The 14,922-nt window shown below is 36.1% G+C and overlaps 1 protein-coding gene across 5 annotated transcripts in view; it reads left to right on the top strand.

The window, feature by feature from the left end:
* The window catches only part of WAC (WW domain containing adaptor with coiled-coil), an 84,450-nt gene that overhangs the window by 56,865 nt on the left and 12,663 nt on the right, over positions 1–14,922 (top strand). For all 5 annotated transcript variants that reach the window (XM_059183821.1, XM_059183823.1, XM_059183820.1 and 2 more), the window contains exons 7-8: positions 783–1,091; positions 14,662–14,907. In XM_059183821.1, coding sequence (XP_059039804.1) covers positions 783–1,091; positions 14,662–14,907 — 555 coding nt within the window. The remainder of the gene's footprint in view (positions 1–782; positions 1,092–14,661; positions 14,908–14,922) is intronic.

Raw genomic sequence — 14,922 nt, 5'->3', positions numbered from 1 at the left:
TTTCCTTATACTCTTTTTGGAAGCAGAAATACTTGAGGTTTAAATATTTCTCTGTGACTTTAAATTGGAAGAGGATGTTTTTAATGTAAATGGTAATAGCAAGTAGATTTTTTGACTGTGCTGCCAGATAGGCTTTCTGTTTTCAGCTAGCATTTTCTGTAACTTGAGGTTACAACTAACTGATAATTGTTAGCATTATCAAAAATATGAACTGTTTTACTTACACAGTTCATCATAAATTTCAGCCATCCCAAAATGAGGTCATATAAGCCCCAGCACAAACTACTTTCAGTTAGCTACTTGAGTATTATGAGAAATCAGGCTAGTAAAGCTAATACTCCTTTGCAGTTGAACCACTGTGGATAATTCAGTTATTGGAATCCATGGTCCATATTTTGTAAGAATGGACCATTTCCTTTTGATATTTTTAAAATACTTGGAAAAATTTTAATTTGAGTAAAATGTTACAGCTCCGTATATTGATGTATTTTTTCATTGTTTTGTTTGAACTGTGGTGTGGTTCTAAAGAATCCTCCTAAATCAGTAGCCCATTTGAAATCTGAGTATAGATTACTTTGAGTTGAACTAAAAATCCTCTTTCAGTATTTGGATATTTCTGTGCTGGTGGTGAAACTGCAGGTACTAACTGGGCTTGCAGTTTTATAACAAGATACAAATATGTTGCTAAATTAGCTGATGTTAAAGACAGGATTCTAACGTAATCTTTTTTCTTCCCCCCTTCTGTCATTCCAACATCTCTTTTTTCGAACTGTGAACTAAAGTGGAAGACAAGCATTCCAGTGATGCCAGTAGTTTGCTCCCACAGAATATTTTGTCTCAAACAAGCAGACACAATGACAGAGACTACAGACTGCCAAGAGCAGAGACTCACAGTAGTTCTACGCCAGTACAGCACCCCATCAAACCAGTGGTTCATCCAACTGCTACCCCAAGCACTCTTCCTTCTAGTCCATTTACGCTACAGTCTGATCACCAGCCAAAGAAATCATTTGATGCTAATGGAGCATCTACTTTATCAAAACTGCCTACACCCACATCTTCTGTCCCTGCACAGAAAACAGAAAGAAAAGGTATGCCATTATTACCAGATGCTGCACGTTGAACTATAATTTTTGAGTTTTTGATTATATTACATTATCTCCATTAGCTTGAATAAGACTCTTAATTATAAATTCTCTTTAAAAGTCTTTCAGAATGTTACTGCTTAGATTTAGGCCCTAGAGTTAGCCATATTTAGATTTTTTTCTTAATTTTTAATTATGAAGCCTTAGAACTGTTTTTTGCCTTTGACACTTTGAAGTCAGGTGCTTAATTTATAACAGTAATGGCTTAACTAACTCAAAAGACTGTCCCTTCATATTTGTATAAAGTAATTTTTAGTTTTTGTGGTAATTACCATGATGGTTTAGTTTAGATATTGTCTCAATTTTCTGTTAATTAAAATTTGATATGAATAGAGACATTTTAAACTTATCTCTGCATAACATGCAACTTTTGGTTTCAGTTTGTGAATTAAGAAAACTGTATCCTAGGCTACAAGATAGAGTCTTAATGTCTGAATTAGAATTTAAGTCTGAAGAGAAGTTAACTTCGTAACTCAAAACTGTGTTTATCCAGCTCAGTGCTGATAACTGTAGCTTGTTAAAAGAGAGAAAAATAGTGGCCAAACTGCTTTATGAGGTGACACATAACAGCAGCAGACTGATGAAATAAGTATATTTGCATAGACCACTCCCGTTCCAAACTTAACACATTATAATGTGTTTTAAGAAATAAAGGGGGAAAAATTGAGGAAGTTAAAAGGCAGTAAGTAAATAAATTATGGGCAGACCCATTAACAGACTAATTAGCAGATTAGCATCAGTAAACATTGAGAAACTTTTTTAAATGTCCTGTGGGTTTAGGAGATGCTATAGGGATCTAATGAGTCTTTAAGCTTTTAATCTGTTGTCTGATTTCATTATTTCACATTGATTTAATTTGCTGACAAAGGGTTCTCATAATCTATTCTCATAGATTTCTTCTGCTTCTCTTTTTCTTTTATGCATTTTATTTGAATATCTTCTGTAGTCCTCATTACATACTAAGCTACATACTTTCATCTATAGTGCTTAAATACCTTATAAACAGGTTGTTCCAAATGTTGTCACATTCCCCTAAGATCCTATTTACCCTGATGCAGAATTAGTATTGTAAAGAGAAGTCTTGAGAGATGAAATGTAAATTAATGCAGCAGTTGTTAGTGTGATAGTACTTTCCAAAGGATGCTAATGGTTCTTCAACTCTTAAAATTTTGATTATTTGGTCACAGAAATTTATTTATCTATCTATCTATTTATTTATTTATTTTTTAAAGATTGTATTTATTTTGACAGAGATCACAAGAAGGCAGAGAGGGAGGCAGAGAGTGGGAGGGGGTGAAGCAGGCTCCCTGCTGAGTAGAGAGCCTGATGTAGGGCTAGAGCCTGATGTGGGGCTCGATCCCAAGACCCTGGGATCATGACCAGAGCCAAAGGCAGAGGCTTTAACCCACTGAGCCACCCAGGCGCCCCCAGAAATTTATTTTAAAATCCTGGTCAGTTAATTAAAAAAAAATCAGATGGCCTTTAAAAAGTCTTTATCTCATTTCATCTCTTGTTGACTTAACTCTTAGCTTTACCTCCTTTTTAAAATTCTTTTCCTTGGCTAGGATATTGCTAGCCTTCTTTCCTATTTCTCTTCTTGCCCCTTAAATACCAGTATTGTTCAGCCTTTTACTGTGTTTTGTTCTTTTTTTTCCTGGCTTAGCATGTTCTCTTTCACTGGGCAGTCTTGTCTACAAAAGTGACTCCCAGATCTATCTTTCTTTCTCTATATATATTTTTTAAGATTTTATTTATTTGACAGATATCACAAGTGGGCAGAAAGGCAGGCAGAGAGAGAGGAGGAAGCAGGCTCCCTGCTGAGCAGAGAGCCTGATGTGGGGCTCCATCTCAGGACCCTGAGATCACGACCTGAGCCAAAGGCAGAGGCTTCAACCCACTGAGCCACCCAGGCGTCCGCAGATCCTTATTTCTAACTCTTAACATGTATCTGCTTCCTTTCGATAGGCATTTGTTAGGTCCCAAATTCCTCCCTTTCCCCACAACTTATTCTCAGGTTCTCAGTACAGAACTACACTATCCTCCCAACTCTTGTTTTTCAACATTTGTCCCTCCTTATCAACAAATCTTGGATTCTGCCTTCTCTATCTTAATGTGTATATATCCTTTCTCTGGTTATTGTCATTACCATTATTGAAACTCAGGGCCTCTCTCTTGAAATAACCTGATACTTGCTCTGCTTCCTTCTACCCAGACTATTAAGTTACAGTGGCATCATTATAAAATACATGTTGGGGGGCGCCTGGGTGGCTCGGTGGGTTGGGCCGCTGCCTTCGGCTCGGGTCATGGTCTCAGAGTCCTGGGATCGAGTCCCGCATCGGGCTCTCTGCTCAGCGGAGAGCCTGCTTCCCTCTCTCTCTCTGCCTGCCTCTCCATCTACTTGTGTCAAATAAATAAATGGAATCTTTAAAAAAAAAAAAAAATACATGTTGGGTTGTGTTTTTTCCCTTTTAATAGTTTTCAATTATCCACAGGATAAAGTCCATACATACTTCTTAGTAAGATTATAGCAAGTACTTAACAGTCTGGTTGTGGCCTTTCTGACTAGTTTGATCTTCAGCATTCCAATCTCACATTCCTTATAATTCATCTTTGCAAACCTGTACATTTCTTTGGGCATGTTGTATTCGTTCTTGTTTTGAGCCTTTGCTCAAAAGGACATGTTCTTTCTTTTATTCTGTTGAACTCAGTACTCTTTATTTAAGAGCCAGCCCTAATGTCCTTGGGTTCTCATTGTCATTTAACCTCTCTTACATTGGTTTGTTAGAGCACTTACCAAATATAATTTTAGTTCATTTAATTAAACTGCTTACAGTTAGGTGTTAATTACATGTTGAACTTGGTTCGCTTTCTACCTTCTCCCTCCATTCTTCAAATCTGTTCCTGATAGACTTTTTAAATACTATTAAAAATTAACTATATACCAGGCTTGGTGCTAAGTATATACTATACATTTTAGTTTATTTCTTAAAATAACATTGTAAGAGATGGTGGTGTATCTCTTAGATAAGAGCCTGAACATTGCCACTGTTAGATGGTAGAGGCAGCTTCTCCAGAATTCATGTTCTCGCCATAAAACTGTAGATAATGAAGACATAAATCTATATTAATTTGGACTCCCAGAAATTCAGAATTTCTAACAGATGAGTCATTTTTAGTTCTACGAAGTATGTTTGTTAATCCCAAACTTTATCTAAAACTTCTGTATATAATAATTTTAAACAGGAAAAGACTGTATTACCTTGCAGTTGACTATTGAAATAGGGAAAATTGGTATAGTCTTTCTGAGTACTCCTTATATATCAATGAAGGCAATATTACTTTTTTAAATAAATTGTATAACAATTCAGATCTTTCAGATTGTTTACCAATTAGTCTACATTTATGAAGTGTCCATTAATTTGAAATGTGTTTTTTTCCCTCAGTGGAGGCATTCATGTTATTCAAGTTAAGCTTCCTATTGACTCTTCTAATCAATACAGTGATTTCTTTGTTTGATTTTTCCTTAACAGCTAATTTATATTAAAATGTTGATGGTTAGGTAAGATCAGACCCTTCAGACTTTTGGTTGAAAGTGCCAGTAGTATATAGCTAAGCTCTATCTGGGGCTGTTAGTGGTAGGATGCTAAAATAATATGGGAGCAAGATCTTTGTCATTGTGTACCATCGCTCTGTCCCTAGTTGTTGACAGAATAACAAGTAGTCAGTAAGTACTTGTTGTAGGTGGGTAAATAACTGAAAGAATGGTAATAAGTGTGTTAAGGGGTTGGGGAAGCACCTGCAGAGGTCATGGTTTTAAAAATGTATTTGGAGAAAAAGAAAAGTATTAACATTTGTGGTGAAACTAATTAAAGGATACCAGCAGTAGATTTAGATCTGTTTAATAAGCCAGTGTGCCTTAAAAGAAAAAGAACCTGAGATAAATTCAGTCTGTGCTTGCTAGAAGAGAGTGTATAGAATTTGAAGCTCTGGTTTGGCAGGGAACAATCCTGGTGTTAGGTAGGGTGAAATGAGATCAGGTATCTTTTAGATCTTTATTTATTGTTAGGGTAACATTTGTACATCTATTGGCAAGGTTACTCTGTTGGACAACCAACCATGAAACAAAGTAATAGAGACAGTGATGTGCTTAAAAACCTAAAACATGTTTTTTTTTTTATCAGTTGGCATCCTGTTAACCATTTTTTTTTCCCCCGCCCCAAAGACTGATTTAGAGAGCAAGAGAGGAGGAGTATGAGGGAGAGGGAGAGAGAGAGACGGAATCTCTAGAAGACTTCGCACATAGCTCAGAGCCTGATGAGGGGCTTAATCTCATGACCCTGAGATCATGACCTGAGCTGAAACCAGGAGTCAGGAAGCTAAACTGTCTGAGCCATCCAGGTGTATCTGCCTCCCCCTTTTCTTCCATTAACCATTCTAAATTATTAGTACTCTGCCCCTCCCCCCCAGATTCATGAAATGACAAATAAGCAAGAGTCCATCACTTTGGCCAATTAACTGTCAAGAGTCAAAAGAGTTTGATGACCTTAATTAGCAAGTGTCTTATTTAGTAATTTAGAATTATGATTTATTAGCATAGATAAACTTGAAAAGTAAAGCAGAATAACTAAAGAAGCAAACCTATTCAGTGATTTATGCTAATCTTCTGAGGGCTAACCTGTATCTTAAATATTTGAGTGGTTACATAGTTCCACCCTCAACCTAATGGGAGGGGGGAATTAGTCAGTCATTAGCATGAGGTGTGAGTTAATCACTTGGAAGAAGCTTACCTTTTATGTTTTGATAGTATCTGTAGATTTGAATGAACTTGAGGACTTACATACGCATTCAGGCAGTAGCCTTTTACAGCCAGTCTAGAAGGTCATTAACTAGGTTTAGTGGGCCACGTTCAGCCCTCCTTCCGTTGCTTTGCTTTATAGTAATTTCTATGATTACTAACTATTCATGAAAATTAGGAAAACTGGCCACAGAGTTAGTCATTCGCATTTTGTTGAATAACCAAATACCTTCATGGAAGAATTTAGTCTGTTTTAGTAAGTTTAAAATAAAATTATGTTAGTCAACCTAATGGCACTTTGAACAATGAGACAGGGGAAATAGCTATGATGAAAAAATATTAGAAAATACTGTTTATAATTTGAGGGGCAGGGGAGGGCTTTTGAAATCAAGACCTAAATGTATTTGCCTTTTAAAAAAATGTTGATAGATTTGAATACATAAGACATTTAAAACTCTGACAGAGATAAGGTTTGAAAGACACATCTCAAATTGGTAGAACATAACTTGTAACATACATAACAGTATGTTAAGGGTACGTTAAGAATACATCAGAACGATAGGAAAAAGACAGTACAGTAGAAAAATGAGCAACAGATACGAATAAGCAGTTATGGAAGAGGAATTTAAGGTTGTCAGCCTTAGTTTACAGCTACAAAAATTAACTAAAAAATGGATCAAAGACCTAAACTTAGCAGCTAAAACTATAAAACTCTCAGAAGAAAACAGGTGAAAATTTTTATGACATTGGATTGGGTTGTGATTTCATAGATGTGACACAAAAAGCACAGGTAACAAAGGAAAAAATAGATGAACTGGACCATCAGAATTCAAAAACTGTAGCAGAGCACTCTAGAGGGAAAAGGCAATCCACCAAGTGATAGGAAATAAGCTGTGAATCCTTATCTATTAAGGGATGATATCCATATATATGAAATCCTATAACTGAACAATTAAATGAAACCACCTAGTTAAAAAATGGCCAAAGGACTTGAAAGACATTTTCTCTAAGGCCTGGCAGTAAGCACATGAAAAGGGTTAAATCATCAGGGAAGGCAAATCAAAACTAAGTAAAACAACGGTTCACCCGCTTGGGATGACTATTAGAAAAATAGCAATGAAAATAAGTGTTTTTGAGGATGTTAGAACTCTAGTACATTGCTTGTAGGAGTGCAAAATGGTGCAGCTCTTACGGAATACAGTTTAGCAGTTCCTCAAATATAAACAGAATTGCTGTTCTTTGCCTAGGTGTATAACCAAAAGAAAGGGAATCAAACAGGTGTTAATAAAACTGATGTTTGTACCGGTGTTATTTACAATAGCCCAGTGGTGGAAACCGTCCCAAGTGTCCATCACCTGATAGAGAGTAAATAAATAAAACGTGTTAGACAGACATGTAATATTACTCCGCCTTAAAAAGGAATTAGATTCTCACACATGCTACTGCAACATAGTGAACCTTGAAGACCTTAGTGTAAGTGAGCCAGACAAATCACAAAGATGTGATTACACTTAATATGCAGTACTTAGAATGGGCAGATTAATAGAGGCAGAAAGAATAGTAGCTACTAGGGCGTGGGATGATGAGGAGCCCTTCTTTAATTGGTTATAGAATTTCTGTTTGGAGAGATAGAAAAAATTTGAGATAGATGGTGGTGAAATATTTGTACGATAATGTATAAATATTCAATGCCCTGAATTGTAAACCGGGAAGTAGTTAAAATGATAAGTTTTATGACATGTATCAGAGCAAAGGGAAAAAAACTTTCAACAGAAATATTATCAGTGTATACTGGAAATTAATATTAAAATATGATTTTTCTCCCGTAAGATTAGTGACTTACCAATTGAATATGGGGAAGCACAGTTGGTGGGAGTAAGTTGGTTAGTTAATAAAATCTGTTAATAAAATTGGTTAATGAAATCTGTTAAAAAGTTGCAAAATACGTTTATCCTTTATAGGTATTACCATAAAGATTTCCTCGGTTGAACAAAAAGTAGGTTGTAGAAATACATCTTAATGTATTTTACATCAGCACCATACTTAAATACCTTTGTAAATGCATAGTAAAGGTTCTGGGTGGATATATGATTTAATGTATTCATGAATTAGCAGATTAAAAGTAAATGAAAGTCACATTATATACCAGGTGCTTTCACCTTATTACAGTTAATAATAAGGTGCTACCTTATTACAGTTTTTTCCTACATTGAAGTACTTCCTTTGTAATTTCTCCATATCCTAATCGTCCGTGTAACAGGACTACTACTAAATAGAACAAAACAGACTGCCCTTGTTGTGTCAGTGGTTTGAGCTTTGTTCACATGTCTCTTTGAGTATTACAGCAACTGTCTAAGCATCAGAGGAAATTATGATTAGAAATGCAATATGGTGGGGCACCTGGGTGGCTCAGTGGGTTGAGCCACTGCCTTCGGCTCAGGTCATGATCTCAGGGTCCTGGGATCGAGTCCCACGTCGGGTCTCTGCTCAGCGGGAGCCTGCTTCTTCCTCTCTCTCTGCCTGCCTCTCTGCCTACTTGTGATCTCTCTCTGTCAAATAAATAAATAAAATTCTTAAAAAAAAAAAAAAAAAAGAAATGCAGTATGGTACTTGTTTACTCTTTTAAGTTCAGTGTCTTTTATTTCTTTTTTTTAATCTTACTGTAGATCTAAAAGGAATTATTTGGCATACCAGAAAAATGTAGGTCAGAAATAGATTTTGACTTTGGTTTATACTCTTAGATACTTTGAATGGTGCCTAGAATTAGAAGAGGTAAATATTACTTTCAACCTTAAAGAGTCAGGGTATGGTATATTAACAGATTTCTATTTGATTTATATGTGAAGTTTAGTCTTTGGTATTTTATGCCCCCTACTGGTAAGCATTGGAAATGTGAATGAATAATTCTATTTACAGGCATAAAGGGACAGTTTTGTTAAAGCATTTATTTAAAAAATCAGAGGATAGCATATTTTAAAGCTCATATGAAAGAGTTGGTTAGAGGTCTGTACGTCTTAGAAATGTCAGATGGGAAAGTGACTTAGTTTAAGTTTAAAAAGGTTAGGGAAGAGACAAAAAATGCTCAAAGGAAGCTAGTTGTTTTTTTTTTAATACTTGGGAAAGTATTCATTTAAGGAATGAGAATGGAGGATGGTATTCTTTAAAAGTGGAAGAGCCTATAGATATGGTTTGTAATACTACATTTATTACCTTATATATATTTAATTCTGCTTTAACTGTTTTCAAAGGTCCAAGTTTTTATTTTTTAATATTTAGTTTTGATACAAATTTGTAGAAGTACGTTTAGTATGTTAGCCTGCTTTCTTAACGGATTCCAGATTAAGAGGTTTCAGATAAATAGAATTGTTAATTAAAATTAAACATACAGAAAAGTTTATTTGATGACTGTTTTTTTTAATTATTTTTATTCCACATAGTTCTGTTTCCTTTCTGTGTTTTTTAAAAAAAGAATAGAGGTTTAGTATTTTGCAAGATTATTTAAAGTAAGCCTACATCAATCAAATTTATCTCTAAGACTATATACATTTATCTTTATGAAAGTAGCATAAAGTAAGCTGTTAATTGTCTGTTTTGTCAGTTATTTATGGATGGAGACCGTAGGCTTTCCTCCCCATTATCATAAGTTCTAAACCTACAGGTTAAGAGGGAGAGCACGTGTACATGACCCTGGGCCTTTATTGCAGAGTTGGGCACCCATTCAACAAGTACATGTTGATGCCGTCTTGGTGCCAAATCCTGTTTTTTACCAGGGGTACAGAGGGAGATAACAACAGAATCCCTCTCCTGAAGAAATTCAAGTTCTAATAGAAGGGGAAGATAAACTATATAATAGAAGATGCTGGACAGTGTAGTACACCTGTGTTAAGGCACGCAGAACACAGAGGAGAGGTACCCAACCAATACCTTTCTTTTGTTTTATATATATATGTATTTTTAAAAATTTGATTTATTCATTTGACAGAGAGACACAGTGAGAGAGGGAACACAAGCAGGGCTAGTGGGAGAGGGAGAAGTAGGCTTCCTGCTGAGCCAGAGCCTGGATCCCAGGACCCTGGGATCATGACCTGAGCCAAAGGCAGATGCTTAACAACTGAGCCACCCAGGCGCCCCCTTTTGTAATATTGTAATAGTAAAACTAACACTGCCGATTAGCATTTTATATTCATATTCTTAAACTCCATATGTTGTTCTCAATTACACATGTAGATTGAGGTAAGTAATAAGTAAAATGTTTAACATGTAACATGCTTTGGAAGGGCATTTGTATGGATGTGTCTTCTAGGGGAGTGGAGCCATTATTTAAAATAGTGTGGAAGTTCTGTGAAGAATCTAAAAAACAAAACAAAACCAAGCTTGCAGAGCCCAGATTGGTGGTGCCTGGGGCAAAATGAGTGAATGAAGTCAGAAGGTACAGACTTCAGTTAAAAAATAAAGCATGCAATGTGATGTCCAGTCTGGCAACTATGTGGTTAATAATTCTGTTGCATATTCGAAAGTTCTCATCTCAAGAAGTTCTCATCACAAGAAAAAAATTGCGTGACTATGTTGGGTGATTTTTTCACTGTATATACAGCTAACAGTGCTGAACACCTGAAACTCATTATAGTATTGTATGTCAGTTATACCTCAATAAGAAAATAGTGTGCTGAAGACCCCCCTTGGAAAAATGATATCGCACTTTCCTGTCTTGGAGCTTATCATTAATTTCACTCACTCCTGTATGTTTGTGCTATGCTGCTTTATTTTGGTTTTGTTTCCTTTGGTTTTTAAAGTTAAAAGCAACCTTGGAAACTCTCTAATCTGTTTTTCAGAAATCAGTTAAGGGCATATAGGTATCTGTTGTTTTGTTTCGTTTATAGATGATTCTGATACACATTATTTTGAAAACTAATAATCACAATCAGACCTTTTAATAGAAAAATTCTGGCATTTAGATAAAGATGTTACCTGTTAAGAGTCTCATAGGTAGTATGTAGTATCAGCTGGTTTCCTACTAGTCATCAGTGATCATCTCTCAGAAAACCTCAAAGGAAATTTCTCCTGAGAGTGAATAAACTAGGAGTTAAGGATACTTAGTATTTGTTACTTTATTTCTTTATGGTGATAAGTATTTTCTATTGGATATTTCCTTTTCTTGGTTTGGAGGGCAACATTAAAGAGTTCTTAAGCTCTGCTAATTTTTGAAATCTGTGGGTAGATTTAGCAGCATCAAAGTACATTTGAAAACTGTTACACCTTCTCCCAACTCCTGTCATTAAAAACAGAAGAAAGCCACAATAAAGATAAAAAGAGTAATGATCATTTCAATGGTATGTAAGTACTAATTTGATTGTTCATGCAGAAAGTAAAAATACAGAACTACTTTCATTTTTTTAATTTTATTTATTTATTTGACAGAGATCGCAGGTAGGCAGAGAGGCAGACATAGAGTGGGAGGGGGTGAAGCACACTTCCTGCTGAGCAGAGAGCCCAATGCGGCGCTCGGAGCCTAGGACCCTGATCATGACCTGAGCCGAAGGCAGAGGCTTAACCATCTGAGCCACCCAGGCACCTAAGAACTTCTTTCAGTTTAAACATTAATTAAGAATGCCCCTAAGCTGACCCTTAAGGAATATGATCCTGGAGAAAACTCCTACTGTCATCTGTAATTACCCCATAAAATGCAATAATTGACAGGTTCACCTAGGGAAAATCTTAACGTCATTCAAGTTTCGGTATACTTCTCTCTGAATCCAGGACAGCAAAGTTGAACATACCAGAGGTCTGCCAGAGTGAATAATCTACCTTTGAAATGCATGATTTACAAAAATTAAAATGTTTTAGACTTTATGAGTTTTGATAGTAGTTGATAAACATAGCCATGAAATATATTTTAAAGCAGTTATGAGGTCCATACTTGAGAGAGCTGTTGACCCTAGTTCTTTGATTAGTGGTGGTATAAAAAGGCTGATAGAGGAGTCCCTCTCTAGTAAGTTTGCTAGTAATTCCCAGCTTTGTGGGGATGTGAAGATTAATGAATGTTTAGTTCTTAGAATTGGAAATGAGGATTTATAGTTATTAGGTAGCAGTGTAATACTCCAATGCAGTGTTCCTGGAACTTTCATACATAATAATGGCAGTTTTAATTCAGGTTATATAATGTATATTTGAACTTGAAAATCTTCAAGAAATGGTTGCATATGGGAAATTAAAGATACTTCAGCAAATCTTCATACTTAGTCTTTGGGCCAGTATTGTAAGAATATATATAAACATCTTGAATAGTTGAGTCTTCATGTTTTTACCCAGAGGTTCTCTGTTTCCATGTTTCCAGCTTTTTTTTTTTTTTCCCCATTGAAGTTACTATATTAGTAAAATTCCATGGTATGAAAATAGTTAAGTGTTCATCTTTCTATTGGTGGACATTTAGTTTGTTCATAGTTTTGTGTTAAAATCAAAACAAGCAGGGTTACCTGGGTTGCTCAGTGGGTTAAGTCTCTGCCTTTAGCTCAGGTCATGATCTCAGGGTCCTGGGATTGTGCTCAGCATCAGGCTATCTGCTCAGCAGGGAGCTTGCTTCCTCTCTGCCTGCCTCTCAGCGTATTTGTGATCTCTCTTTCTCTCTCTCTCTCAAGTAAATCTTTAAAAAAATAGAAAAACAATCTGAGGGTTTTGAAGGGGCGGGGAGTGGGAGGTTGGGGGAACCAGGTGGATGGGTATTAGGGCACGTATTGCATGGATCACTGGGTGTGGTGCAAAAACAATGAATACTGTTATGCTGAAAAAAAAATAAAGTAAAAAAATAAGCATACTATTATTATAAAAATTGTTGAATGTTTCTCCCAATTTATATACATTATAGTTTCACTATGGGGAAATACTGGGTCATCGAGTGTTTGCATCTCCTAATTTCTTAGTTAATGCCAACTTACTTTGCTGTGTGGGTCTATCAACTTAGTCTCCACCAGAAATGTTAAGTTCCTGTTACACCTTTCTAATTTTTGGTGTTGTCAGAATTTAAAAATTTCTCTCACTCTGGTGAGCATAAAAGGATATCCTCTTGATTTAAATTTGCATTTTCCTGATTATCAGTGAAGTTGATCATCATCTTTGATTTTTTTTTTTTAAGATTTTATTTATTTATTTGAGAGAGAGCAAGAAAGAGAGCATGAGAAGGGGAAGGGTCAGAGGAAGGGGGGCAGAGTCCTGCCGAGCAGGGAGCCCAATGTGGCACTCGATCCTGGGACTCCAGGATCATGACCTGAGCCAAAGGCAGTTGCTTAACCAACTGAGCCACCCAGGCGCCCCATCTTCTGTGATTTAAAAACCATTCAGGTTTCTTCTATGAAATGTCTTTATTTCATGCCCCCCCCCTTTTTGTTTTTCTACGGGATACGTTGTCTTTTCTGATTGATAGGAGTTCCTTAAGAGTACTTTGATGGTCAGTGATGTGAATGTGAGGTTTGCTTTTTGTGAATTTCCTGTGTACCTTCCTGTTTTCATCTCCTAGTTGTAAAGATTTCTGAACATAGGTGTAGAAGTTAAATCTACATTAAATTGGTTTTGTTTTAAATGTAAGTTTTTATACTGACAAGACACATTTTACTAGCTGTGGTCTTTTTCTTCGTGAGTTTCATGACTGTACTAGCCCTTACCTTTTTCAAGTAAGTTAATAGAATCAGTTTGTCACATGCTGCCAGAACTGTGGCTGAGGTTTTGACCACAATTGTGTTGACTCTGTATACATAATTTGCAGTGACAGGTTTCAAATAATGTTAATTTTCCATGCATGTTTTACACTTCTTTTGTTGTTGTTGTTTATTTTTAAATACTGAATATAGAGTATCATGGGTGGGGTTGCTATTTAAAAAGGATCCTATTTAGTGCCAATAATTTTTAAACGCTACAGATAGAGCTTAGGTGCTTTATATTTTTAATTACCAAAGGAAAGTATGTAACCTGGAAACTCAGTTTTTGGTTTTGTGGGGTTTTTTTTTTTTAAAGATTTTATTTATTTATTTGTTAGAGTGCCCCCAGGCTGAGGGAGAGGGAGAAAGAGGCTCCCCACTGAGCTGGGAGCTGGATGTGGGACTCCACCCTGGAAACCTTGGGTCATGACCTGAGCCAAAGGCCACAGCTTAACCAACTGAGCCACCCAGGTGTCCCTGGAAGCTCAGTTGTTTATAAAAAATATTGAAAGAGTCTCATTCATCTGATCCCCTTAGCGCATTTTTGGAGGTGCTTGTGATAGGGGCAGTCCTGATTTGTTTTCAGACCTTTGTTATGTTTAGAAGGGTTGTTATTATGATTATAAGCATTTTCATCTTAAATGAAGTCCTGAGAACTGTATTGTCCCTTTATCATAATAGAAACTTACTTGAATGTGTAGTTAATACATAACTGGGTTTGAAACAGAGCAAGGTACTTTTAGAATCAGACACAAATACGGTTGAATCACTGCTTTACCAGGTTTTGTGATATCAAGCAAATTACTTATTCTTTCTTGTTCAAGAGACCTTTCTCACCTATGAAATTGGGATATAAAAATGTCTGCTTCATTATTCTAATCAGATATTTACTGAGCCCCGCTCTGTGCTACCTTGCAAAGATTAAATGAGGTTACTTGAGTTAGTTGTTTGGCATATGAAAGTTGCTTTTTTGATGTTCTAGTTTCCTCTATTCAAGTAATTTTTTCAGCCTTGTTATCTCCTTTTTACTTAGAGTCTACACCAGGAGACAAATCTGTATCACATTCTTGCACAACTCCTTCCACATCTTCTGCCTCTGGACTGAATCCCACATCTGCACCTCCAACATCTGCTTCAGCAATCCCTGTTTCTCCTGTTCCACAGTCACCAATACCTCCATTACTTCAGGACCCAAACCTTCTTAGACAGCTGCTGCCTGCTTTGCAAGCCACACTGCAACTTAATAATTCTAATGTGGACATATCCAAAATAAATGAAGGTAAATTTTTACAGT

The sequence above is a fragment of the Mustela lutreola genome, chromosome 8 (assembly GCF_030435805.1).
Source record: "Mustela lutreola isolate mMusLut2 chromosome 8, mMusLut2.pri, whole genome shotgun sequence".
Classification (NCBI taxonomy): Eukaryota; Metazoa; Chordata; class Mammalia; order Carnivora; family Mustelidae; genus Mustela; species Mustela lutreola.
Note: the sequence above shows the minus strand (reverse complement) of the source record. Positions and strands in the feature narration are given on the sequence as shown.